Source organism: Lissotriton helveticus, chromosome 11 (genome assembly GCF_964261635.1).
Source record: "Lissotriton helveticus chromosome 11, aLisHel1.1, whole genome shotgun sequence".
NCBI classification, from domain to species: domain Eukaryota; kingdom Metazoa; phylum Chordata; class Amphibia; order Caudata; family Salamandridae; genus Lissotriton; species Lissotriton helveticus.
Window position 1 is genome coordinate 13,644,656 of NC_136072.1, and position 27,518 is coordinate 13,672,173.

The 27,518-nt window shown below is 42.4% G+C and overlaps 1 protein-coding gene across 1 annotated transcript in view; it reads right to left on the minus strand.

Moving 5' to 3' along the window:
* Positions 1-27,518, minus strand: part of LOC144792100 (putative cation-transporting ATPase 13A4) — a 307,439-nt gene that overhangs the window by 57,473 nt on the left and 222,448 nt on the right. Inside the window, exons 23-25 of the mRNA XM_078666970.1 lie at positions 26,476-26,585; positions 18,331-18,427; positions 1,316-1,388 (exon numbers count right to left, since the gene is read on the minus strand). Coding sequence (XP_078523096.1) covers positions 1,316-1,388; positions 18,331-18,427; positions 26,476-26,585 — 280 coding nt within the window. The remainder of the gene's footprint in view (positions 1-1,315; positions 1,389-18,330; positions 18,428-26,475; positions 26,586-27,518) is intronic.

The window sequence follows — 27,518 nt, forward strand, 5'->3', positions numbered from 1 at the left end:
GTTGCCCCAGAGTGGCAGAATGAGACGAGTTGCTGCCTCTCTGTCAACTTATATATCAAAACTATGCCCAGAAGAATCCAAAGTTCTATTGCTTGTTCTATTTTATGGCTACAATATTTAGATTCTAGCCCCAGGTGGCAGATGACTGTTTGGGCTCCAGAAGTGGGAAATGTGGCTCAACCAACCCCCACTACTTTTAAAAAGAAATATGATCCTGAATTTGACATACCATGCACTTTCCATAGTGCACTGGATAGGAAAAAGACCCCAGTCCTCACTGCTGGAGTGAACTGTGATATTTAATGCTAGTGCTAAGAGAGCACATATGGGAACATGTTGAAACCCCAGCTTTGTTTGTCACTGGAGGCCAACTGGCCCAAGGGACACACTCAGGAACCAACTGTGCACCAACTCTATGACCTCCAGGAGAAGGAGAGTCTGCATGTGCTTTAGGGGTGGACTGTACAGTCACGTACCATGAGGGGACAACCCCAAACTCATTCTGTAAATAAATAAATACATCTATTGTGCTAGGAGATGCAGGCTCCCATCATTGTTTTTAACATTTTGAATAAGTGTCAATCCATGGTGTTTAGTGTACTTTATGCCCCCCAAAACATGACAGACTGGGGTTAATCCAGCAGTCTGCCACCCAGGAATGCAAAAGACTGTATACTGTGAAGTCATTCCTGAGACCAAGATGATTCACACCCCAACCAACCCTAGTCTATTTTTTTCAATTAATTACCCAGGTGTCTAGTGGTCTTTCTCCCCCCTGGGAGAGAAGATTGGGGGTAAACAAAAAAGTGTTTTAGATGTTTCGAGGATTTTTATAAATAGACATGTACAAGTATGTATGTTCATATGTATGTGCAGAATGTTTGATAGATGTATGAGGTTTGTTAGACAACATCATGCAGGAGGAGTGTTCATTTTGTACAGTGTATTCTTTATAAGGGGATTGTTTGATGAGATATAATAAATGAATTGGCCCCCAGGCCGCACACTGTAGAATGCATATATATTTCCAGTCATTGTCAACACAACTTCCCTGGTGTCACCTGTGAAGAAGTGAATGAAATGTTGTTAAATATAAAACGTATTCATTAAACCTTGTGATAGTGTCTTATAATGGATGATTGTGAATTATTATTGAAAAGTACCCAGTTGAGATGTGATCTTGCAACATCCACAGAAAACACATAAAGGGGCATATTGATTATATTTCACATAATGCAATGCTCCAGGCAAGTTGCTGCACTGTGTTGAGTGGATGCTTTTGAATTTAATACAACACACAGGTATTGAGCCTTACTTGTCAAGTAAGTGGGAAAGGCGATGACCATATCTTGAAGGAGAAAGTGGTAATTTCCAAAAAGTCTGTTTTCCTAAAAAACATACCGAAAAAATAAGATGGTCAATTTAGCAATGAAGTAAAGACATAATTTAGGTAGAATATGTGACAAAAGAGTGCAAACAATCCAAAAGAAGACATGTCATGACACCATAACCAGTCAAAACCATCATCACCATGCCACCAGTGCCATGCAGTGTGCACTAGGACGCCTTTATTTATCAATGATGGCACAAAATGTTTCCTAATGCTGCTGCCACCATCTTTAAATTCGATCACATGGCTGACCACAAGGAAATGGCATCCCTCCTTTCCAACCAGCCAGAAACAGATAATAGAACTAGCAAAACTCACATTTTATTGTAAGTTGACTGAATGCTCATGATCTGTTGTCAGTATATTGTTGTTAAGTCCTCATTCACATACCAATAATTAGCCTCTGTGTAACCCAGAGACACCAAAAGAAGGAAATCAACATTTACAACACAACACCTCCATTTCAGCCTCAGGATAATTATCAAACAAAGCTGGACCAGAAGATACTTCCTCCTGCTGCTGTCCAGATGCTATTTTGTTTGATGTTTTTTGAAAAACACAAAAAACAAGCAAAAAGCGTTCTTGTAGGAAAAGAGATGTCTTTCTAAAGATGCTCCAACAAGCATGATTAAAATGGGTGGGGTCCTTCAATAGTTACAGTGGGAAATGTTATGAACCAATGAAATCTTTTATTTTAGGTCACATGGGATCCGCGCACCCTGCGCTCCCGAAGCATGCACCCGATGCGACTTCGCGAAAATATATTTAAAAATAATATACGTTTATTATAAGTACAAATATATTATTTTTATGAATATCTTAGATAATCTCTTGCCCTAATATCTATATTAAAGACACATGCATATCATTTTAGAACATAAAAGTTTTTTGCGGGATTCGTGCACCCAGCATGCCCCAGCCCGTATATGATGTGACGCAGGACCTGCCACCGCAAAAGCTTTGCGTACCGTAACGCGCATGTGTCGCAAATGCATGGGAGCAGGAGTCGCGGACTGGCCGCATACCAATCGCGCACATCACGAATATTAAATGTATATGATGTAACTGAAAAACACGCAGCCGTCGCACACCATACGCGGATCCTTCACAACTTTTCTAAAATGGCGGCTAGTATCCACGCACCCACCGTGATGTGTACGTTTTGGGTGCGCGACTCTAAAAAAAATTGGGAAAAAAGAAAATAATATAAATATAGTAAAATAAAAAAATAAAACAAAAAAATTAAACAATATTTGTTTGAATATTTAAAAAATCTTTTTTTTGCAATTTTCTGAAAAATATATAATGGTATTTGATGAATAAAATATTTATAAATAAACTATTAAAAAACTGTAGAAAATCAGTACAAAAACACAGGTATTACTACTATTACACTACAAAGTTAGAATTTAAAAAACCTTTGAAATTCACTGAAAAGCTATAGGTTTCAGAGACGTTATAGTTAGAAATTAGCATTTAAAAAAACTTTAGAAATTTACAGAAAAAAACATTGGTTTTCAGGGGTGTTATAGTTAGCTGAACATTTCACTCATACAACACCATAGAAATTCCTCTGTTATAGTTAGTTCTGCTAACTATAACTCGCGCCCCCGCAATGCACTGCTAATGATGTCACATATTACATCATTCATGACATGATCACTGACATCACTGATGACATCTCAAATGACATCACTGATCACATCACTGATGACATCATCCACGTGACAATCTGATACACCTCATCATACACTAGTATAACCTTTCATCACTCACTGTAAAATACATAGTACCATATTTGATACCATTGACACACCAATACCAGTTACTACATACCCACTCACTGATTCCTAAGTCTACCCACACAACTACCCATTCAACAATAGAACACTTATACATGCAGTCACTAATTATTAAGCATGGGCTGAAAATTCGTTCCGCTTGCGGAATTTGTGGATTTTTTGCGATTTAACGATCTGCGAATCTCGCGAAATCGCTGTAAAATCCGCGAATCAGAGGGGAAGAATTTTCAGCCAAGCACTTACAGGGTTACAGCAGCAGGTGCAAACGTTGAAGCTAATTTTTTGTAACCTTTTACAAAAGGGTTACAAAGAAATTAACTTCAACTTGAGCACCTGCTGCTGTAAGCCTGTAAGTGCTTCCTGGCGCCTCGTTGCCTACTTGCAGCTATTCTCTGACCCTGCTCTCACCCTTAAAGCAGGGTCAGAGAATAGTTACAAGTAGGCAATGAGGCGCCTGTCACGAAAATTAAACCTCAACAGGAAGCACTGACAGATATAAAAACAAGCATTTGCAATGCAATAGGTCTCGCATTAGGAAAGTTTGAGCTATTGATCTTGTAAATGACAATTTTTTTTATTTATGTGTTGGTTTTGAAAATAGCTAAATTAATAGCTTTGTCATTTACAATGCCAATAGTTATAACTTTCGCAAATGTGACACCAATAGCATTTGTAATGCAACATGTTTTGTATATACGTGACTTAGCTGTATTGATATTACAAATTACAATGGCTTTTAATTTTTTAAAAATAATTAATACTTAAATAAAAGTGATTTTAATTTATAATGGCAATAGCTTAAACTTTTGTAAATAACTTTTGTGAAGATTATGTTCAGTGTATTTTATTGTGACGAAAATCCAAGAACAGAAGTGAAATATTAACATATTTTTGTGACATTTGTAATAAAGTTTGAAACATTGAGAGAACATATTTGAACCAGTTGTTGTTGAATGGTTGCGCAGATTGATGCTGGGGTGGCGCTGAGTGGTGCTGTAGTGGTGCTGAGTGGTGCTGTGGTGATGCTGAGTAGTGCTGTGGTGGTGCTGAGTGATACTGTGGTGGTGCTGATTGGTGCTGTGGTGGTGCTGAGTGATGCTGTGGTGGTGCTGAGTGATGCTGTGGTGGTGCTGAGTGGTGTTGTGGTGGTGGTGGTGCTGAGTGGTGCTGTGGTGGTGCTGAGTGATAATGTGGTGGTGCTGAGTGATAATGTGGTGGTGCTGAGTGATGCTGGGGTAGCGCTGAGTGATGATGTGGTGATGCAGAGGGCACAAAGGCACAAAAAGCAGTCTAACAAAGAGCAGAAGGGCAGAAAAACAAGGGAAAAACTAGTCTAACAGAGGGCAGAAGGGCACAAAAAACCAGTCTAGCAGAGGACAGAAGGGCAGAAATACAAGGGAAAAACGAGTCTAACAGAGGGCAGAAGGGCACTAAAAACGAGTCTAACAGAAGGCAGAAGGGCACAAAAACAAGGGAATAACAGAGGGCAGAAGGGCAGAAAAACAAGGGAAAAATGAGTCTAACAGAGGACAGAAGGGCACAAAAAACGAGTCTAACAGGGGGCAGAAGGGCAGAAAAACAAGAGAAAAACAAGTCTAACAGAGGGCAGAAGGGCACAAAAACAAGGGTAAAACGAGTCTAACAGAGGGCAGAAGGGCACAAAAAACGAGTCTAACAGGGGGCAGAATGAATCCCGCCCTGCGTGTTTGTCTTTTTTTTTTATGAATTTGGGATTTGTATAGCGCATGGCTGCCCGGAAGCGTCCCAGCGCTGTGATTGCAGACATACAACTGAGGATAGGAGCTGAGGGGGAAGGGAAAAATTATTGTGGGAAGAGGTGAGTTTTGAGAAGCTTTCAGAATTTCATATGATTAGCTTCAGACCGGAGTTGGATTGGGAGGGAGTTCCAGAGGGTTGCGGCGACCACCGAGAAACGGCGTCCACCAGTACGAGCTCTTTTAGTTCGGTGGACCTTGGCCAGGTTGCCTTGCGCTGATCGTAAGGGTCTGTTCGGTGTGTATGGGTAGAGCATAGATTTGAGCATTGAGGGTCCTTGGTTTTGCATGGCTCTATGGGTGGTACATAGGGACTTGAATTTGACCCTTTCGCGGATCGGCAACCAGTGCAGTGTCTTAAGAGCAGGTTTGGCTGAAACTCTACGAGGGGTGCCAGTAAGTATCCGTGCAGCTGCATTTTGTGTTCGCTGCAGGACATTGAGCGTGGCTTCAGGGGCATCTAAAAAAAGGGCATTGCAATAGTCTAATCTTGATAGTATTAGACCTTGCATAAGCATTTTTTGGGAGGATACGGGGAGTAGTGGAAGAACCTTCCTAGTTGATCGGAGTAGACCAACACAGGTGCCGGCTGTTTTATTGGCTTGTGTCGTCATGGAAAGATTCTGTTCCAGCCAGAAGCCTAGACTTTTGATTTCAGTTTTAGGCTGGGGGATGGGTCCTAGGCAAGAAGGCCACATAGCAGTGGGGAGGGATGGTGGTTGGTGTCCCAGAAGCATAAGCTCGGTCTTTGAGCCATTGAGCTTAAGCCTTGAGTTGGACATCCAGGCATGTATACCTTCTAGGCAGTCATAAAGGTTTTTGATTTTTTCTTCCTCGAGTGAAAAAGATACGATCATTTGGGTGTCGTCAGCGTAGGTGACGGCTTTTATCCCAAATGGGGTGACCACATCTTCCAGGGGGGCCATATATGTATTAAACAGAGTAGGGCTCAATGAAGAGCCCTGGGGGACCCCACACTGGAGGGAAAGGGTATCTGAACGGACGTTCCCTTCACAGACCTGGAAGTTACGGTTTTCTAAGAAGGAGGAGAGCCAACTTAGTGCCGTGCTTCTCACTCCTAGTTCAGACAGTCTCTGTATTAGGATCTTGTGGTCCACCGTGTCAAATGCAGCGCTTAGATCCAGGAGGATCAGTAAGACCGATCCCCCTGAATCGAAGATGCATCTGGCCTCCTCTACCACTTTCAGGAGGGCTGTCTCGAAGATGCCACCTTTTTGTGCAATACCTCTACTCAACTGGAGTACTTCTACTGTTTAATCAGTAAGTGCTCCCTCATTGGCTAAATATATAGGGGCAGATTTACAATAACTGGCGCATCCCCAGGAATGCGCCAGTTATTGTGCGCCACAGCTCCGCCACCCATGGCGCGCCGCATTTACAATGCGGTGCATCATGTGGCAAAAACCGCACAGATGTGTCACGCATCTGTGCCGTAAAAGCAATGCTCTGGGGGCCCCTATCTTCCCAATGCTGCATCAAGCATCAAACCTTGCGCCTGCTTCAAGCAGGCGCATGGTTTTGACGCAGCATTGGCCTAAAAGTGACTGAGTGAAATCTTGTAGATTTCACTCAGCCACTTTTAGGAGGCGTTCTCCCAGAACGCCTCCTGGTGGCGCAGGGCTTTACAATGTGACGCATCTCTCAGATGCGTCATGTTGTTAATACCCAGCACCATGGCACATCTTTTGTGCTGCTGCTGCGTCACAAGAGGTCTCGGTAGAGGGTGGCAGTGGTGAACCAGAGGGTGGCAGTGGTGAACCAGAGGGTGACAGTGCTGAACCAGAGGGTGGCAGTGCTGAACCAGATGGTGGCAGGGGTGAACCAGAGGGTGGCAGTGGTGAACCAGAGGGTGGCATGGGTGAACCAGAGGGTGGCAGTAGTGAACCAGAGAGTGGCAGTGGTGAACCAGAGGGTGGCAGTGCTGACCCAGAGGGTGACAGTGGTTAACCAGAGGGTGGCAGTGGTGAACCAGAGGTGCTGTGATGAACCAGAGGGTGGCAGTTGTGAACCAGAGGGTGGCAGTGGTGAACCAGAGGGTGACAGTGCTGTACCAGAGGGTGGCAGGGGTGAACCAGAGGATGCTATGATGAACCAGAGGGTGGCAGTGGTGAACCAGAGGGTGGCAGGGATGAACCAGAGGATGGCAGGGGTGAACCAGAGGGTGGCAGTGGTGAACCAGAGGGTGGCAGTGCTGAACCAAAGGGTGACAGTGGTTAACCAGAGGGTGGCAGTGGTGAACCAGAGGTGCTGTGATGAACCGGAGGGTGGCAGTCGTGAACCAGAGGGTGGCAGTGGTGAACCAGAGGGTGACAGTGCTGTACCAGAGGGTGGCAGGGGTGAACCAGAGGTGCTGTGATGAACCAGAGGGTGGCAGTCGTGAACCAGAGGGTGGCAGTGGTGAACCAGAGGGTGACAGTGCTGTACCAGAGGGTGGCAGGGGTGAACCAGAGGGTGCTGTGATGAACCAGAGGGTGGCAGTGGTGAACCAGAGGGTGGCAGGGGTGAACCAGAAGGTGGCAGTGGTGAACCAGAGGGTGGCTGTGCTGAACCAGAGGGTGACAGTGGTTAACCAGAGGGTGGCAGTGGTGAACCAGAGGTGCTGTGATGAACCAGAGGGTGGCAGTCGTGAACCAGAGGGTGACAGTGGTGAACCAGAGGGTGACAGTGCTGAACCAGAGGGTGGCAGGTGTGAACCAGAGAGTGGCAGTGCTGAACCAGAGGGTGGCAGTGGTGAACCAGAGGGTGGCAGGTGTGAACCAGAGAGTGGCAGTGCTGAACCAGAGGGTGGCAGTGGTGAACCAGAGGGTGGCAGGGGTGAACCAGAGGGTGCAGGAGTGAACCAGAGGGTGGCAGTGGTGAACCAGAGGGTGGCAGTGATGAAACAGAGGGAGGCAATGGTGAACCAGAGGGTGATGTGCCCATACACGACCGCATGAGTAACTTCGCCATGCAAGTGGGCCGCGAACACGCAATAACAAAAAATCCGCAAATTCGCACGAATTCGCCGATTTTGCGGATTGCGAATTCGATTTCGCGTGAATACGCAGAACGCGAATTCGCAAATTTCGCCCATACTTACTAATTAATAGAACACTATCAAGTGCACTTATACACATATATAGACATTGACACATCAGCAGTAATCTTAGTCAGTTATGCAGTCATCCTACTCACGCATGAAAAAAATTAATCACACTTACATTTACTCACTTACACAATCATACACACAGCACCTCATTTATTCAAAAACATAGTAACTCATAGGTAATATGTTAAAATATCACCTTTACAATTGTACACTCATTCATATAGTTACTCGCACAATCACTGACTCATACATATACTCATTTATATACACACACGCTCACATACAATGCCTTGTATTCTTTTACTTTGTTGAAGATGTACAACTAAAACATATATTCGCTCACCAACACACAAACAAATGCACTCAGTCACCCAAACAACTGTTTACACATGCACTCTTAAACCTATACACCTAGTCAATCAACTGGATGATGTCATCAGTGATGTTATTTGAGATGTCATCAGTGATGTCATGAGTGATGTCACTGACCATATCATGAGTGATGTAATATGTGACGTCATCAGCAGTGCATTGCGGGGGTGCGAGTTATAGTTAGCACAACTAACTTTAACGGCCGAATTTCTCTTGTTTTGTACGAGTGAAATGTCCAACTAACTATGACGTCCCTGAAACCTGTGGTTTTTTCAATGAATTTCCGAGGTTTTTTAAATGCTAATTTCTAACTATAATGTCCCTGAAACTTGTGGTTTTTTCAGTAAATTTTATATATATGTATTTAATCTCCTCTCACTCTTACAAGGAAGGAATCATCACTCAGGTTGTAGTTTGGAAGTATTTAATCGGCGAAGGAAGTGATTCACGCGTTTCGGCTTGTCCGAACCTTGATAACGATCCAAGACATCATCGTAGCATCCTTATTTAAATGTACAAATGCCTAAAGTTGCCAACATTAACAAAGGACTACATATTACTTTAATCCAAAAAGCTAGTGGCCATATTGACCTGGTCACGATGTGAAAATTTGGGAATTGATACAATAAAGAAAAGAAAACAAGTGTTAATATGCACACAATGTCATTTCAGCAAATCTTGCCCTGTGACCACCATACCTGTATGTTCGTCAACATGATTTATTCATAATAAACATACTAAGGATTGCAAACATCAACATAAACAATGGACTATACATTACTTTAAAGTGAAAGGCTATCGGCGATATTAATCTGGGCACGTTGCGTATTATAATGGTTTTTACACGAAAGAAAATATAAAAAAAAGGGGTGTTAATATACACACACTATCTCTAAATAAAGTTCTAGCGATTATAGTTCCATTCCATTCACAGCTAATTTGAGATGTCATGAATGATGTCATTAGTGATGTAACTCACCATGTCATAAATGATGTAATGTCTGAGGTCATTAGCAGTACATTGCGGGGCGTAAGTCATTTATTTTATTATTTTATTTTTTAAACTTGTAAGGCGCAAACAGCTACCCAAAAAGGGTTTCCCGGTGCCGAGACACAGCACAGAAGAGTGGTAAGGGTTCGCGGGGTCGCTCTTGTTTATTGTTCGAAAAGCCAGGTTTTAATGTTTTTCCTGAACCTAGAGTAACTGACCTCCTTGCGAATGTGGGGCGGGAGTGCATTCCAAAGGGTAGGATCCTGATGTGAAAAGGATCTGCCTCCCATTCTAGAAAGTTTGAACCTAGGCACACAGAAGTTGGCAGTAGATTGTGACCGTAGGTTTCTTTTGGGAGTGTAGGGATGAACTAATGCCTGCAGGTATTTAGGTGCGGTGCCTGCTTTTATCCTGAACATATAGCTCAGGGCTTTAAATCTGATCTGGTTTTCTACCCTGAGCCAGTGCAGATCACGCAGGTGAGATGAAACACTGGCGGTTTTGGGAATTTTTGCATAGAAGCCTGGCAGCTGAGTTCTGGACAAGCTGTAACCGCCGTGTGACCGCTTTATTTGCACCCAGGTATAAGATGTTCCCGTAGTCAAGCCGAGATGTGATGAGGGCATTGACTATGGTTTTTTGGGTGGAGATGGGCAGCATCCATAGGATTTTTTTAAGCCACATCAAGATGGTAAAACAAAGGCCTACGACTTTACTGGCCTGTTGTTTCATGGAGAGGGAGCTGTCCACAATGATCCCCAAGTTACGTGTTTGGGTGACTGGTGTTGGGAGGTTTCCCATCTGGGAAGGCCAGTGTGAGGCGTTCCACAGGTCTCGTTGTTTACCCAGAAGGAGGATCTCTGTCTTTTCTCCATTTAATTTTAGCTGGTTGTTGGTCATCCAGCTGAAGATGTTGTGGAGACCTTGTTTAAGGAGAGACGGGGATAGTGGACTGGATTCTGACAGAGAGAAAATGATCTGTGAGTCGTCAGCGTAGGTCATGAGGGTAAGTCCAGATCTATCCACTAAGTCGGCCAGCGGTCTAAGATAAAGATTAAAGAACAATGGGCTCAGGATAGAGCCCTGAGGCACTCCGTGGGGGGTGCTGAACAATCCAGAGCATGCTATGGACGATGTAATTTGAAACGTCCGTTGTTGCAGAAAGGACCTGATCCACTCAAGAGCAGCGCCACAGATCCCATTTTTTCCTAGCGTGGTTAGTAGCCTTTCGTGCGACACGGTATCGAAGGCCGCACTCAAGTCGAGGAGAATGAGGGCAACCGTTTGACCGTCGTCAAGGAATTTCCGGATGGTTTCGGTGACTCCCAGCAGAGCAGTTTCCGTGGAGAAACCTGCTCGGAAGCCTGATTGTGACGGGTGGAGGAGAGAATTTTCTTCAGTGAAATGAGTGAGGGCGGAGTGAACGTGTCTTTCCAGAAGTTTCGAAAAGGCAGGGAGAAGTGAGATGGGTCTGTAATTTAACAATATTTCGGGGTCTGCTGTGGGTTTCTTCAGTAATGGGCTCACCATGGCGTGTTTCCAAAGTGTGGGAACTATAGAGAGTTCCAAGGAAGAGTTTAATGTGTCGACAATGAGTTATAACAAGTTATAGTTAGCTCAGGTAACTATAACGGCTGAATTTCACTGGTTGTGTATGAGTGAGATCTGAATCTAACTATACCGTCCCTGTAATCTTTGTTTTTCTCAGCAAATTTATAGGTTTTTCTGTAACGTTAAGTAAGATGCATATCACAATGGATGGTGGGGGGTTGGAAGCAGGGCCTGGCATTGTGCTGTCCCCACCCAAGCTTGTTGCTCCTGCCTCCCCTCCTCCAAGCCATCCATCGTCCAAGTCCATGTCCCGCTCCCTTATTACAGCCCTGTGTGGCCGTTGTTCTGCCACTGGCCTTCCTGCCTTCTCTTAACAGTTAGCTTGCTGCCCCATCCACCTCTTCCATATACTCTGTTGTCTGAATCCATGGATTAGCCTCCTCCCTCCTGCCATGCATGGTCTGATGTGCTGCCACTGCCCTCCGTTTAGCATGATGTACCAGTCCACTCCTCCTGCCCCCCATTGCCCAATTCTATGCCCCATCATTGACCTCCTGCTTAGCCTCTGTTCTTAACTTGCTGCCCCTATTCCCCTTCCCCCTGCCCTCCGATGTCTGTGTGCATTCGCCTGCTCCATCCTTTTTGCCCACCATGTTCCATGGACCTGCCACTCCTATCTACTCTGAGTGTTCTGTTGAGCTGCCACTCACCTCCCACCTGCCTCGCATTGTCAGGTGATTGTAACCTGTCCCTGCCACCTCCACCCTGCCTGTCCACATTACATGCCCCTATCCCCTTCCTCCTGTCCCCCATGGTCCATTTTACTGCCACACCTGTCTGCCCTCTCCGGTCCGTTGTGCTGCAAATGCTCCTCCTGCCTTTCCCACGTGGTCTGTTGTGAGGCCCCTTCCCCTGAACTCTCTTGTTTGTGCCCAGGTCCTGACCCTCCCTTCTATCCTCCATGGTCCTTTGTGAATGCCCCTGCACCCTCCTTCTTGCCCATCAAATCCATTGTGCTGCCACTAACCCTCCTACTTGCCATGCATGGTCTTCTGTGCTGCCACGGCCCCTCCCATCTCCCCTGTGTGGTCAGCTAGCTGCCCCTGACCTCCTCCCATCTTCCCTCCATGGTCTGTGTGTATGCCATTATAGTCTCACTGTTGCTCTCCATGGTGTGTCTTGCTTCTAGTGCCCATTCTGCCTGACCTCCATGGTCATCTTGCTGCTCTTGCCCTGCCCCCTTGCCCCCTGCCCTGCTTCCATGTGCAGACCCCTAGTCCCTCCCTCCGGGCTTGTCTGTTCCATTGTAATGCCCCTGATCCGTTCCTCCTGCCCTTTATGATCCGTTATGCTGCAGCTTTCTCTCCTGTCTGTCCATTGTGGTCAGCTAGCTACCATTGCCTCTTTCCCCTCTGTTCTCTGTTTTCCATGTGCATGGTCCTGTCCCCTCTCTGTTGCTTTCTATGGATTGTTGTGCAGCACTCCCATCCCGCATGCCCTGTGTGGAGTATGGTGCTGCTGCAAACCCTGATGCCTGCCCTGTAGGGTCAGTTTGGTGCACCTCTCCATGTCCCACTGTCCTCTATTATCCGAGTCTATGTCCCTACCCCAATTCCTCCTGCCTTCCATGATCCAATCTACCATACTTGCTAACATTTTGAACTTGATAAGAGGGAGATTTTGAAGGATAAAACACGGGATATTGATTTTCCCCTTTGACTTACATTGAAAAAGAGGAAATTGTAGACAGGAGACAGATCAAATAAAGCCCATTTGGGCTTAAAAACATTGGAGGTTTCCTGGCTGAATCGGGTCTGTTGGCATGTATGACTATACTACCACTGCCTCTTCCTTCTGCCCACAATGGTATATTACATTGCCACAGCCTCTCTTGCCAGTCCTGTATTGTTGATTTGTTGCCCTGTCCCCCTTTCCACTGCCCTCCATAGTTTGTTGTGCTTCCACTGACCTTCCTGCATGCCCAGTGTGGTCAGATTGTTGTCTCTGCACCCTTCTACCTGCCTTCAATTTTCAGAGTCTGTGCCCCTGGCCTCTGCCTCTCAACAGTATGAACAACTAGATTGCTAACATTCTATATTTTTACAAAAGTGTGGAACGCCTGACGTCATCTTGATGTAATCAAAACTGTAATACCAAGAGCATTTCCTTTAGGAATTACATATATGAGAGGGTATTATTTGCATCAAAATTACGGTTAGTGCTTTAAAAAACTAAAATGAGGACATATTTTCTGAGTTTTCAAATAGCGACAAAGCACTTCTAAATTATTTATTATCTTTATGTTTTTTTTATCCAGTTGACCACTTGATTAAATGTTGCACTTAGGGGAGAGGATGTGGTGTTACTTCCCGAGCTGCAGGTTTTGCAACTGGGGAACCAGGTTGGAGTTTCTGCTTCAGCTCGACATTCTGTGATTCTGGTCAAATCACTTCATCTCCCCATGTCTAAAACCAAATGAATTTGTTCCTTTGTGATGTAACCAATGCTCATGTAAAGCACTCCATTACTTGATAAGTCTGCACTATATAAAACTGCAAAAACACAAAAAATAAAAAGTGTTTTGCACACTTCTGTCATTGGGCTACATGTGGGCTACATATGGGTGATGTTTGTGCTACATTTGGGCTATTTTGTCGCGGTAGCCATCTTGGGTGATTTATTTGTTATGAAGTTTCCTAATTTCCTCATTTATTGCAGTCTCCCCAGTAGGAAATGCTTTCAGTTTTTTACTTTGATTCCATCAAGAAGGTATTTAGATATGTCACACATTTGCCATAAAATATGCATGTTAGCACTCTAGTTGCTCATTAGATCACTTTAGTAAAACTACTGCTCACCACGGAAGTGTGCTGCTGGTAGTGAAAGTGCATGTTTCAGTATGCATTTCTGAATTTTTTAATGAAATAGAAGAGGAATTGAGAAGTCACTCAAAATGTGCCCCATTTTTCTTTCTTCAGCACTAATCATAATTTCTATGACAAAATGAACCCCCTTATTGTGTTCTTTTTTAAATTAAATGTTTTAAGTGTTACCAGTTTATTCCAACCAAGATGGCTTCAGGTGTGCCATACTTTTGTCATAAGTAAGGCAGTAAGCGCTCTAATTGTTCTTAAGAACACCCAGGGACATTCTGTCATTGAGCTATACGAGGGCTACATCTGATTGATATTTGTGCTACATTTGGGCTCTTTTGTCTCTGGTGGCCATCTTAGGAGACTTATTTGTTATGAAGTTTCCTTATTTCCTCAATTACTACAGTCTCTTCAGTAGGACATACTTTCAGTGTTTTACTTTGGTTCCATCAAGAAGGCATTCAGATGTGTCACACATTTCCCATAAATTGTGAATATTAGCACTCTAGTTGCTCATTAGATCACTGTAGTAAAGCTACTGCTCACCAGGGAAGCCTGTTGCTGGTATTCAAAGTGCATGTTTCAGTCTGCATGTCAGAATTTCTTAATGAAATAGAAGAGGATTTGAGAAGTCAAAATGTGTCCTAATTTTTCTTTCTGCAGCACTAATCATAATTTCTATTGCAAAATGAACCCCCTCATTTTGTTCCTTCGCAAATTAAATGTTTTAAGTGTTACCACTTTATTCCAATCAAGATGGCTCCAGGTGTGCCACACTTTTGTCATAAGTAAGACTGTTAGCGCTCTAGTTGTTCTTTAGAACACCCTGGGAGATTCTGTCATTGGACTATACTTGGGCTACATCTGGGTGATATTTGTGCTACATTTGGGCTCTTTTGTCTCTGGTGGCCATCTTGGGAAACTTATTTGTTATGAAGTTTCCTAATTTCCTCATTTACTACAGTCTCCTCAGTAGGAAATACTTTCAGTGTTTTACTTTGATTCCATCAAGAAGGCATTCAGATGTGTCACATATTTGCCATGAATTCAGAATGTTAGCACTCTAGTTGCTTATTAGATCACTGTAGTAAAGCTACTGCTCACCAGGGAAGTCTGCTGCTGGTATTGAAAGTGCATGTTTCAGTCTGCATGTCAGAATTTTTTTAAGAAATAGAAGAGGATTTGAGAAGTCACTCAAAATGTGCCGTAATTGTCCTTTCTGCAGCACTAATCATACGTTCTATGGCAAAATGAACCCCCTCATTTTGTTCCTTTTTAAATTAAATTTTTTAAGAGTTACCACTTTATTCCAATCAAGATGGCTTCAGGTGTGCAATACGTTTGTCATAAGCAGGACTGTTAGCGTTCTAGTTGTTCTTTAGAACACTCTGGGAAGCTGCAGTAGAACAGAAAGGAATCAACAGACAGTCTCTGCCTTTGTTGGATGTACATGTTTTACTGAAAATGTCAGACTTCATTTTCACATGGGTGAGAAAGATAATGTGAATTTACAGAAAATATGCTCTCATTTTAGCTTCTGGAGCACCTTCCAAACCTCTATGGGACAAGCATGAGAAAATAGTTTTCTCTCAAACATGATTCATGATATCCCAGCAGAAGGTTTTTCACAGGGTAAAATCACCTTAGAACACAACACAATTCTGAAAATGAGTATAATACAATCAACAAATGACTTATAATGTAACTAAAGTCCTAAAACCCTCTATTAACTACAATGCTTTTTAATGAGATGCTATAATGTATATTGGTCCCAAGGTGGCTGCCAACGCTTCTTGGATGAAGTGCTGACAGCCAATCAGATCTCACGATGAGATGTGTGGTTAGTCTCCGTCCAGATATATATATTTCTTTTTCCATCAATTGTTGAAAAATTACTGAACGGATTTGCACCATTTAACAAAAAGGGCTCTCTCTGAACCAAGGGCTACCTTTTTGTCAAATTTGGTGTAATTCCGCTCAGCAGTTCGGGCTATATATATATATATATATATATGTGTCTCTCCTCCAATCCGTTTCACATTTCTGCAAAGGCGTTGAAGATTCAAGGCGATACTTGAAATCTGGTTAGTTCTTCAGTTGTGAAATTTATGTTTTTACATGCCACCAAAGTACCACCAGATTAATTTTGGCTGTCTTGCAAATTTGTTCACTGATAGTGAGGTACCATTTTATGTGCTAGTATATACCACAGTGCAATTAACCTCAGAGCAACAAATAAAACAAACTCACACATTGCTTGTCCTTCACAGTTTATTCATAGTGTTAAATATTAGTGGAATGTACGTAATATCCATTATATGACTGTTATATACTAAAATAGTTTCAATTTACTACTTGAACTATATACTAGAAAACAAATATTTTTGTACCTTTTTGGGTGACATTAGTGTTAAGCTATATTTTATTTCTGATAATTCTGTACTTACCATTAGAAGTATAAGGACACAATATTTGGAGAAACTATAGTTTTGACATGATATTCGTGTCAACCAATATTGTTTACCTCGATATTGTTAGTGATCCATTGTGTCAGGGGCACATGGTCAGCTGGGCAAAAGCAGAGGTAAATTCCGAGATTGTAATCCAGTGAAGAATGTGATGGCAGCACTGTGGGATAGATAATTGATTTTACTCAACTACCCTTACACTATTGTGTCCTGGATTGATTACCCAATTCTAATTAGTGAGAAAAGGTGCTAAAATATATTGTAATTTGAAGTTGTATAAAGTAGGATGCTCAAGGGAATTTGAGCCTTTTACCCCAATAAGAGCGGTCATCTGTTACCCAGACGGGAAGAAGAGAGGATCAATTGTCTTGCTGACATTAGGGCCCGTGGCTTTGTTTCTATTGCACTGCCTCCTTTAATAACAATTTCATAGTTGTAGCATTGAGCTCTTCAAGCTCTTTAGTTCCTCTACTCCTTAGATGTGCTATTTTTCCTCGTGTTTGCTACTGCCTCACTCCACAAAGCCTCTCTGAAAGCAAGCCATCCAGATGAGGGGTGGGTAATTTTTCTTATATTGAACGGGGCAGCAATCTTCATAGGTCTCTTTTCCACATGAGCTGACCAATGGATTGTCTATGTCTCAGCAGCAATTGTCAACTAAAATCAAGCACAGAAATCTATTGTGTCAGGCTCATGCAGACGCTTTCTGCACGCACACTCTCTCTGACAGAATCTCCAAGCAGGTCCTGAACAGACTTCAGACCATTTGGAACGCCACCGCTAGACTCATGATCATCCTTCTCTGCTACACCACCATCTCACCTCACCTCAGGGGGCTTCACTGGCTCCCAATCACAAGCACAGCCAGTTCAAGCTCTTCATGCACATCAACAAAGCCCTACACCACATTAGACCCATACACTTTAACAATCACCCCATACACCTTAGCTCTGTCGCACTCTTGAGTGCACACACTCACTGCATTCACAAAAGCAGTACAGAATGTCACTTGTCCTCATACTGCACACCAAAAACATGAAACAACCTCCCACAACATATCAGAACCTCCTCCTCGCTACTTGAGTTTTGCAAGAAGCTGAAGACTTGGCTCGTGGAATAATTTGGCTGTGACAGCACTCTTACAATCCTGCTCAGTGCCTGAACACCCTCTACTTCTAGAGCACTGTACAAATCAACATAACACAACACAAAATTCAATTTAGTGGTCATATTAGGGTCCAGTGTGGAGTTTGGGTTACCGTTTATTATGTTGAGCATTGATTTCAAGGTTTTTACCATTAAACCTTTCTACTGGATCATCTGTCTTCTCTAGGTAGCAGAGTTTTGCTCCGTATAAAGGATCCCGCCAATTTATCCTCTCCAATAAGTTCTTACCAAATTTTAGGGACTTTTTATACAGTCATCTTTCAATAATTTTTTCTGTTGAGCTGCTTCTCAGGCTTCTTTTACACTTGTAGAAGAGGAACTGCCCTAGCTTGCTATCAAGCCCTAATATGGGTAGTTACTGGTTCAAATTCATTATTGATGATCTGCTAAGTATAAAACTGTTTTCACTTTTGTCGACCAAATAATTTTATTCAATGTAGATTTCTTTAATCCACAATTTTTGTCTTGCTATAATTCTGTGTTGGCATTAGTGCTCAACAAGTCTCCACTTGCAATAACAAGGCTACGCCAAGAAGTAAATTATTTCAAATACTAATTTATTTATGAATAATGTTTAGCTATGTGTAAAGAAAGGCACATAAAAGAACAACATGAGGCATATTTGGTCCTACATATATTGTGAAAGTACAAACAACTATATGCAAATGTAAAGAGATAATTTAGTTAACCATTCACTATCAAACTGATCATTGGAAGTGCTAGAAATCAATTTTTTTAAATACATTATTAAAAAGTGTCATAATGAGTAAATTAATATGTGGGTACTGATTAATGTGTTCAACTCATAGTTATTTAATAATTTTATCCTTACCCAATAAAGCAAAAGAAGGCCATTGCAGGCAATTAGGTTGGTGATGATGATGTATTTGATGACACAGAAGGAAGAAACTAGAGCACAACGTCCTTCTCTGTAAGTGAAAAGCAAGAAGTTCGGTCAATATGTTAGGACACATTTCGATAATTTCATTGAAACATTTTTCATTGGATTTTATCAAAGGAGAATTATTTTTAAATAACATCAATGGGGCTTCAAAGAACATAATATTAATGTATGCCTGCCCACCATCTACATAATTACTGCCCATATCCAGAATAATCACCCTTCTGTAATAGTAAAAAAGCATAATGGGTTGTTATAAGGCTCTACAGTACCTATTCAAATGTGTTCATTAATAGGTCGCGTTATGGAGGTAAATCAATGTGAGATTAATTATCCGGTGGTTATCTTGAGCGAAACATTAGCCTGTTGCATTTGACCATGAGCTCATGGACATTCCCACATACGCTGTAGTGATTTCTAACTTAGTATCTAACTTATCCCATAGCCATTTGATTCCATAATTATAGCTACATGTTATATGTGGGGAGCTCATCTGTGCCCCAATTGGCAATAATCACCAGTTGGGTGTTCATTAAAAGCTATTAGCATAATACCCTAAAATGTAGTATGGGTTATTTATGATTGAGAAACATAATATGTCTTTAATTGATGACCAAGCAATCTCCCATATTTCTTAGACTGTAATTCATTACAAAGTGTATGAAACATCAACCTTTTTAATCAACATCCCTATGTAAAAATAATTTCTTATGTCTGATAAATCGCTGTTTAGTCTAAACGGCAAGTAGAACCAACTCATCTCACTTCTCCATATTGTACACAGATTAATGAAACATAGATTCTGGCACACATCTTGCCACATAATTCTGAATTGGTCTATTTGTTTAGGTCATTTACCCACAGTAGCTGAGGGGGAAGTGATAAACCTAACCAAGGAAAATGTTGAAGAAACATTGGAAGCTATCCATTGTAGGAGTTAGAGTTTGTATAATCTGTCAGTTTCATGAACCCACGGATGAATAAGAGGGAAAGCCTCCCTTTTACTAGGACAGCATTAAAAATCTCTTAGATAGTCTGTCTTGTCTTCCCTTAGATCAATGTTTACTTGTGGAAATATCTACCTGCGGCACCTTGATTGCCAATTTATCACCTGGATAGAAATATTCATTTTGACAGCTGCTTTCCTACCAGCCATGAAATGAAGAGCTGTACTAAATTTTGAAGATACTTATCTAGACCTATAAACAATAAAGGATAGGGCAAGACATTCAGTTCCTCTACATTTCATACAATCATGCCCCCCAGGTACTGTAAGCCTTTCCTGGCCCAAACATATTGAGGTAGATGTTGAAAATGAGGCATTAGTTGAGTGGCCCACAAAAGTAATGGGACAACATATGTCCTCCTTTGTAAACCAAACATCCAATTCGAGCACTTGACTCTCATAGAGTAACGCTTCAGGGCAGTCTAACACCAACTCAAGGGAGGTGGTGTGGGCTAGTAATCACCATTCACAGATAGACAATAATAACATTCAATAAATGATTCTGCAAACTGTACTTTTTCTTTAGAAAACGGAAAATTAATTTTTTTACACGCACATTACTCAACTATGCAAGAATTTTCAAATTTACACAAGCTGATGAAATTACTTTTGGTTAACATTGCATAATGTTACCCAAAGGGGGGGGGGGCTAGTACCACAACTCACATGTCTAAACAATAACTTGTTCCTAAATGCCACGAGTTGAAAATAACTTGGAGGAAGAGCACTTAATACTGGCACCAAAGCGAGTTGCTGTCCACCTCAATATTTCAATAAGCATTTCACCATAGAAATACATGCAATAAGTACATATAACCATGACTGAGGGCACCTAATACTGGTGATAAAGTGTGCGAACCTTAATCTTGAGTGGCAGTCGGTGTCATTGTTCAAATAAAGCATTAGCAAGAATCAATGTATATGCATGACTGGAAGTGCGATGTACTCATTATAACTGTCAATATGAATAACACAAGTTGATCTCATATAATTACAATACTGTGCAATTATAATTAGTCACCTAGAAGGCGCTTGCAGGATACACTTTGAAAATGTTCAACATATAATACTGCATTTTAAACTTAGGGCCTGATTCACAGAACTAACTTAAGACAAAATCCTAAACTTTCTACCATTGTGGTATTCACAGAAGGCACTTACTCATTTTGGTATTCACAGAAGGCACTTACTCATTTTGGTATTCACAGAAGGCACTTACTCATTTCGGTATTCTCAGAAGTTATGAGTCCTAACTTTAGGACTCCTAAATGCCTTCTGTGAATACCGAAAGTCTTACAGTTGAGATTTTTCTCAGTTTAGGAGTAGTAAAGTTAGGACTACTAACTTTAGGACTCCTAAATGCCTTCTGTGAATACGGAAAGTCTTAGAGTTAGGATTTTCTCAGTTTAGGAGTAGTAAAGTTAGGACTCCTAACCTTAGGACTCCTAAACTGAGAAAAATCCTAATTTTAAGACTTTCAGTATTCACAGAAGGCATTTAGGAGTCCTAAAGTGAGGACTCATAACTTCTGTGAATACCGAAATGAGTGAGTGCCTTCTGTGAATACCAAAATGGTAGTAAGTTTAGGATTTTGTCTTAAGTTAGTTCTGTGAATCGGGCCCATAGTCCTTAAATAATACCACATCTGTAATTACTACACATGTAATTAAAGACTTCACCCCTACAGGGTGTCAACAATCGAATATGAAAGCTCACATTGAGCAACTTTTGGTCACTAACTTTGCAACCATAATCATTGCCCCTAGAGTGCACAGACAACCTAGCTGTAGAGGCTGAACTCCAGCCAAGGGAAGACTTGAAAATATTTGCAAATCTGGGGTTCATGATTCTCTTGGAGTTCCACCTAGCTTACCATGGGTACTCTGGCAATCTTTTTAGGGGGAGGCTGCACTGCTCCTGCAGCTCACCCAATCGGGTAGCACCATTTTGGTGGTGACCCGCTTTCCTGGGGGAGCGTGATGGCGGTTCCTGCAGCACTGCGCTTCTCTGGGCTCAGCGATGGGGTCCTAGCCCCTTTCTCTGAACCTAGGGAGTGCAACGGCGCTCCCTTGGATCAGTTTTTTTGCTGGGCCCCAGGGATGGGGTCCTGGGCCCCATTTGACTTTGGCAGGGGGAAGCGTGTTGGCACTCCCCTCATCTTTAACTTCTCAGGGCCCAGGCATGGGGTTATGGGTGCCTCCTCCCTGTTGGGGGAAAGCACAACGGCTCTTCCCCTTCAACTCCTTCACTCTTGGGGCAGCCCCAGGGCCCTGTCCCACCCTGAGCCACTGCTGCTGAAAATGGCTGGGGAGCCCTAGCTTCATCGCTGGTGTCCCACAAAAGGCAAAAGATAACAACACTTTTAATGAGGATATCTTGGGTCCCGCTGGTCCAAATTCGACTGCCCATGGCTTCTCTTGCTCCTGGCGGCGAGACCTAGCCACCTGATGTACTTTCATATGATCTGGTCATGCCCATAACTGTCAAGATTTTGGGGCAAGTCTCGGAAGGCCTCTCGCACCTGTCGGGAATAAATTCCTGGTCATCCTTGGTCTCCTGTCTATTGGGTCTTACCCTACTGCCTAAAACAACTAAAGTGCTCCGGCACTTTACTAACCTTTCATTACTACTGGCGAAAAGAATGTTAACATAATGCTGGAAGTCACAACGATCTCCTCAAGAGGGGGTCTTGGGTTGCCGCGGAGGGTGCGGCACTGAGGCAAGAGGAATACAGAGGGCTCCATATGAAGCCAATATCAATAGATTGGGCTTTCCTGCTGGAGTGATTCAGTGCACACATTACATACCCAAAGCCTGAAAGGTATAAGGAACAACTATTCTTCCCAGCTAACAGTCAAGCACATTGGGCACTTTCCAATGCATTGACATACCTAGGCCCCTCATGCGCCCCCAACCGCATGCACCCTTACCTAAGACACAACCGCACAAACTGATTTCAGGAGGGAGGGTTAAGGAGTTTGTTTTCTTGTTTGGGAAAGTTTCTATCACTTTGTAACAATACATACTTGCCTATAATGTATGACTATTGCCTTAGCCCCTTAGACGGATCTGTTTTTATTGCATAATACTGTACACAAAACTTGCATAAATGAAACAGGAATGTAAACACGGATGTAATTTGTTGATGCAACACAGGCACTTTGAAAAACCAATAAAATGCTTTGAAAAAAAAGAATAGGCAGTGGGAAACTGACATCCTAGGGTCAGATGTATGACCCTTTTTTGTGGCCACAAATGGGAGATCCTTCTGTAAAAAAGGGTAATAGCATGTACAAATGCTATTTTGCGAATCAGTGACTCGCAAAATAGCATTTGCATCTCTTGCTATTAGGAAGGGGCATCCATTCCTAATAGCGAGTCACCATGCTATGTACCAATGTTTTGCAACCGCATTTCCTGCCACAAAACACTTGCAGTTTATCACCTTTAAGCATTTAAAACTTTGTGAATGGCTGAGAAAATATTTTATAAGAGCAGGCAGTGGTCCCAGAGACCTGGCTTTAAGAAATGAAATTGAAAAGTTACATTTTTCTTTCTTAAATGCATCCAGTTTTTCTTTAAGAAAAACAGGCTGCATTTAAAACAAATCTTCTTTATTGAAAAAGCAGTCACAGACTATGGATCCGATTCACAGAACTAACTTAAGACAAAATCCTAAACTTACTACTTTTGGTATTCACAGTAGTTAGGATTTTGTCTTAAGTTTGTCTTAAGACAGACTTAAGACTGACTTAAGACAAAATCCCAACTTCTGTGAATACCAAATGTAGTAAGTTTAGGATTTTGTCTTAATTTAGTTCTGTGAATCGGTCCCTATGTGTTCTGCTGACCCCAGCAGGCCACCATCCCTGTGAATGCTAGCCATTCCTAATGGGGTCGCAAATTGCGCCTGCCTCATTAAATGTAAATAAATGTCGGAATTTAATATTAATGAGGCATGCAATTTGCGACCCCATTAGGAATCGCAAACAGTGTCTGAGACACTGTTGTGCATTCCAATTAGCGAGTCGCAAATTGTGAGTTGCAAATGCGACGCAATTTGCGACCCACTAATTGGTGAGTGGTACATCTGCCCCCAATCCCTACAGTGTTCCGTCCATGAGCTCGGCCTCCATTGTAGTGATTAGGCTCCAAATGCTGCATCAACGGGCTCCTTGAGCATGACAAAGATGTCGCTCTTCCCCCGCCCACGTCGCTGTGACCGCCACCGACAACCTGTCAGTGACGGCTTGCCTGACATCGTAATCAGACCCTAAGTGACTTCATTATAGCTAGCCCAAACGTTTTGCTGAAAAAGCTTTACATTTGTGGAATTTGACAATGCATGTTTACAGTTGAGTGAAATGCTTTGATTCAACTATTCTTTGCCGTTTCTTTATCTCTGGAACCCTCCAGTGGATCTTTCTCATGGTGGTGTATATTTTTATAAATTGGTGTCGTCTTTCTTTGCTGTCTTGTCAATTTCTCCTTCAATAGTTTTGGTGCTGTTTAAATGCTTCACACATGTTCCTTTGTTTAAACCTTGCTTCTCAAAGCCACCGCTACACAGAGTTGAGCTGAAGGTTTGACAACCGAAACTCGAGGGCCCTAAAAGGATTGGTAAGTGCACTACACAGTAAGGTGGCACAACCACACCATATAATGCACCCCTTTTCCTTGCACTCACCTATGCTGGGAAAAAGTTAATTAACATTTCTTTCAGTATGGAAAGAATATTGGAGATAAAGAACTGATGTGTCAAACAGTGTGATGATTTGTAGTGTAGTTCCTATATTCCCAATAGGCTCTGCGCATTGGAATAATATAAACAGCAGTGTAGACGTAGGACTGAGGTCGACTAGGTCTCTACTGACTATATTAAACTTAATTAGTTTTGCCAGCTAGCTCAGAGGTCACTAGAAACTTTCTCGAATAAACAAGGAGGAGTTTAACTTCCCTGGATAGACAAGAAGGGATTAGCTTCTGACAACCATAAACATGACAACTTTGCTCCCTCAGAATAAGAATGTATCTCTAGAGTCGTGTAAAAACAATAGACAGCTATTTTACTCAGTCAACCATGCATACTTAGTTTCACCAGAGTGCAGAGAATAGAGACGGCAATTTCAATAAAAGGTGTTATTTATTGAGCAGTCTTCTTTCTCATGCAAGAGAAATGAATTGCCACAATTGCAATACTTAGTATAAAGTAAAGTGTGTACAGTAAAAGGAGTATTATAAAATAATACTGTAAAAGCATTGATATATTTTCTTAGCCATATGATACTTTAAAATAGATAAAATATATACATACATAAATACATTGACTAACGTACTCAACTGGTGCTTCTAAATACGCCTACCCCGGTGTACCTGACCTAAGCCTAATACATGGGAAGGAGTAAGTAAGTAGCAGTTTAAGTTAAGTTGGTTTTGCCAAGAATCTGAATCAAGAATTCTCTTTAAGGGTTTAGTCAGCTCCGTACCTGGGTAATAGAAAGCAGGAGGTCTGGTATCTCTCTCTCAGGACTCGATATCCCAGCAACCCGTAAGGGCGGCTGAAAACACCAGAGCTGGATTTTCTCGGCTGGAGAAAAAAGACAGCGTCTTTCTCAGTGCGTCAAAAGGGAGGGGCGGCGTCCTTGGGCTCTCGCATCAGCTGGGCTCTCGGGTAAGTAGATAGCCGCTCTGCTCCAAACCACCGTGTGTTTGCTTAAGGCAACGTTGGTATATTTATACCTGAAAGGTGCCGGGTTTGACGTAAGGTTGGACATAAGACGTCATTAAAGATGTCACTAAGAACTGGCCGTTCTTTCAGTGCTCACAGGAGTTCTTGGACAAATCAAAACAAAAGCAAGGGGAATTCCCGGGCTGCTGGAGGCTTGGTTTGTTTAAAGAACGCGTTGTACTTTCTAGGAGTCTAGGGGAGTAGCCTTGCCGTATTTGGACTGCATGGGCTATTACTAAATATGGATATGATTCTTATGCCCTTTATAAGGATATTATTTATTATAGCCATACAAGGGCATAAATTAGGAATATTGATTAGGGTCCTAGATAGAAATACAACAGATTGACTGTAAAATAGTTCCTCATATATACCAATAGAGGCAATTTCCATAAGATGGAGCTAATAGTTTTAGATTAGGGGGAATTGTCCTCAGGGCAGAGCCAAAGCCCATTCTATGTCTATTTTAAATAATCAGTAACAAAAAGTCTAATTCAGATGGACTCTCGAGCCAGATCTAACAAGGGACACATGACTTCCTGCCCTTAGTTGGTCATTTGGATCTGGTAAGCTGACACTGGGCCAATACCAAGGAGGGTGCTCTACTGCTAGGCCAGAATACTCTGAAGGCAAACATATCCCCACTCTTAAAAACTTTGAAGGTACCTTGAGTTTAGAATAAGAGTCAGCTGAGGGGTTGGTGTGTCAGATATTAGAAAACAGAATACACAAGTTTGTAGGTTAAGCTAGAATGGTGTTGGCATTAGGTGTTTGCCATACTTTGTGAGAAATCATGTTTGCTGTTGTGTTTTAGAAGAACAGGACTGAGCACTTCTTGATTATACACTGATTCTACTACAAAGTGAATTCAAGAATAGAAGGCAAGCACATAACCAGATTGAAAAAGATTAAAACATGGATTTAAACGTTTCTCAATATTCAAGCTATCAGCGGACATTTGACCCATACTTTAGCGGTAAAGCAATGCTCATCCATTTACAGTGCATTAGTTCACATGTACAACAGAATCTATTGTTACATATGAAGGGGATGCAGTTTTGCACTTTCTTTCAATGAAGGTGCAATACACCCTGATATTAAAGTTGCACTATATACGGGATAGAATACCCCCTGCAGTACCTTCTAAGGGTATTGTAAGTCATTGAGAAGTTCCATTATCATATAGAGAAACAAGACCTAGGGCCGTGTTCTTTTGAAAGGTCATGGATCTCCTTGGTGACTTGTAATATCCTCAGCCTGTGCAGCAGGGGTCCTTCATCTCATAAACAATTTGACCACATTATAGGGAAGACTTTAATTGATAACAGATTGGAAAACTTACTTGATTAACTTTGGGACACACTGAATGTTGGGAGTTTTGGAAGTGAAGGGTGAGGCCACTGACGCCTCCTGCTCCGACAGGGAGATCCCAGCATGGGCCATTTTCAAGGCCTGAAAGAAAAGCACATATTTGAGGAATTTGAGGAACTCATCTAAGAGTCACTAAAGCAACTTTTCAAGAAAGGCATGCATTATTTCCACCATTTTCAGACCATTGTTGGACCACTCATGGAGTTGTTTAGATCTTGAGGACTTCAGATCCTATTCTATAGGCCATTTGCGTAAGTGTCTTCTATGTGATTTACCACTGTGCTGGGGGGCATCCAGCCAGTGGTCAGGTTGGTAAACTAGACCAGGCTAAAGCTTTGTATAGCTGTTCTTTGACTAAATCTGCATAATTGCTTTCTCCAGAAGCCCCCACTGTTTCTTTTGGCTTTGATATTTCTTATTCCCAAAGCTTAGAGTTTTGGAATTCTCAGGTGTGAAGACCTCACTAGGGCTGCCCAGAATGAAGCAGAGATCACAGCATATCTTGTCCATGTTCAACAAATAGATCAGTTTGTTCAATTAATTCCTAAGGGGTTTGGGGGAAGACCCCGGCCATGAGTCTCCCACTTTTACTGACCACAGGCCGAAAGAGTGCTGTGTTTCTGTTTCCACCTGAAGTCACCACGGCAGGAGCAGGGAAGGTTGGCGGCTCACGTCTGGCACAGAGGTGTGCCATGGATGCAGGAAGCCGGAAGGGACAACAGTGGCTTTGGGACTCCCCCTGTATCCCAGCATGGACAAAAATGCAGTTTGTGCCCAGAGTGAAACAGGGATATCTATTATAATAACATCAAAAGGAGGACAAAAGTAATTTTTCACTCATCAGTCGCATCAAAGAGCTGCCGCAGGGCCCTGATTGGCTGGGGAATGGAGCACTCCATGATCCCCAGACAAAGGGCAGAGACACTACAAATGTGTTGCTAAAGGTATGTGGGGCTGCAAGGTGTTTGACAGTCCCCACAAAAGCCCCACTAAAGTGTTCTCAAAGTTGCACTA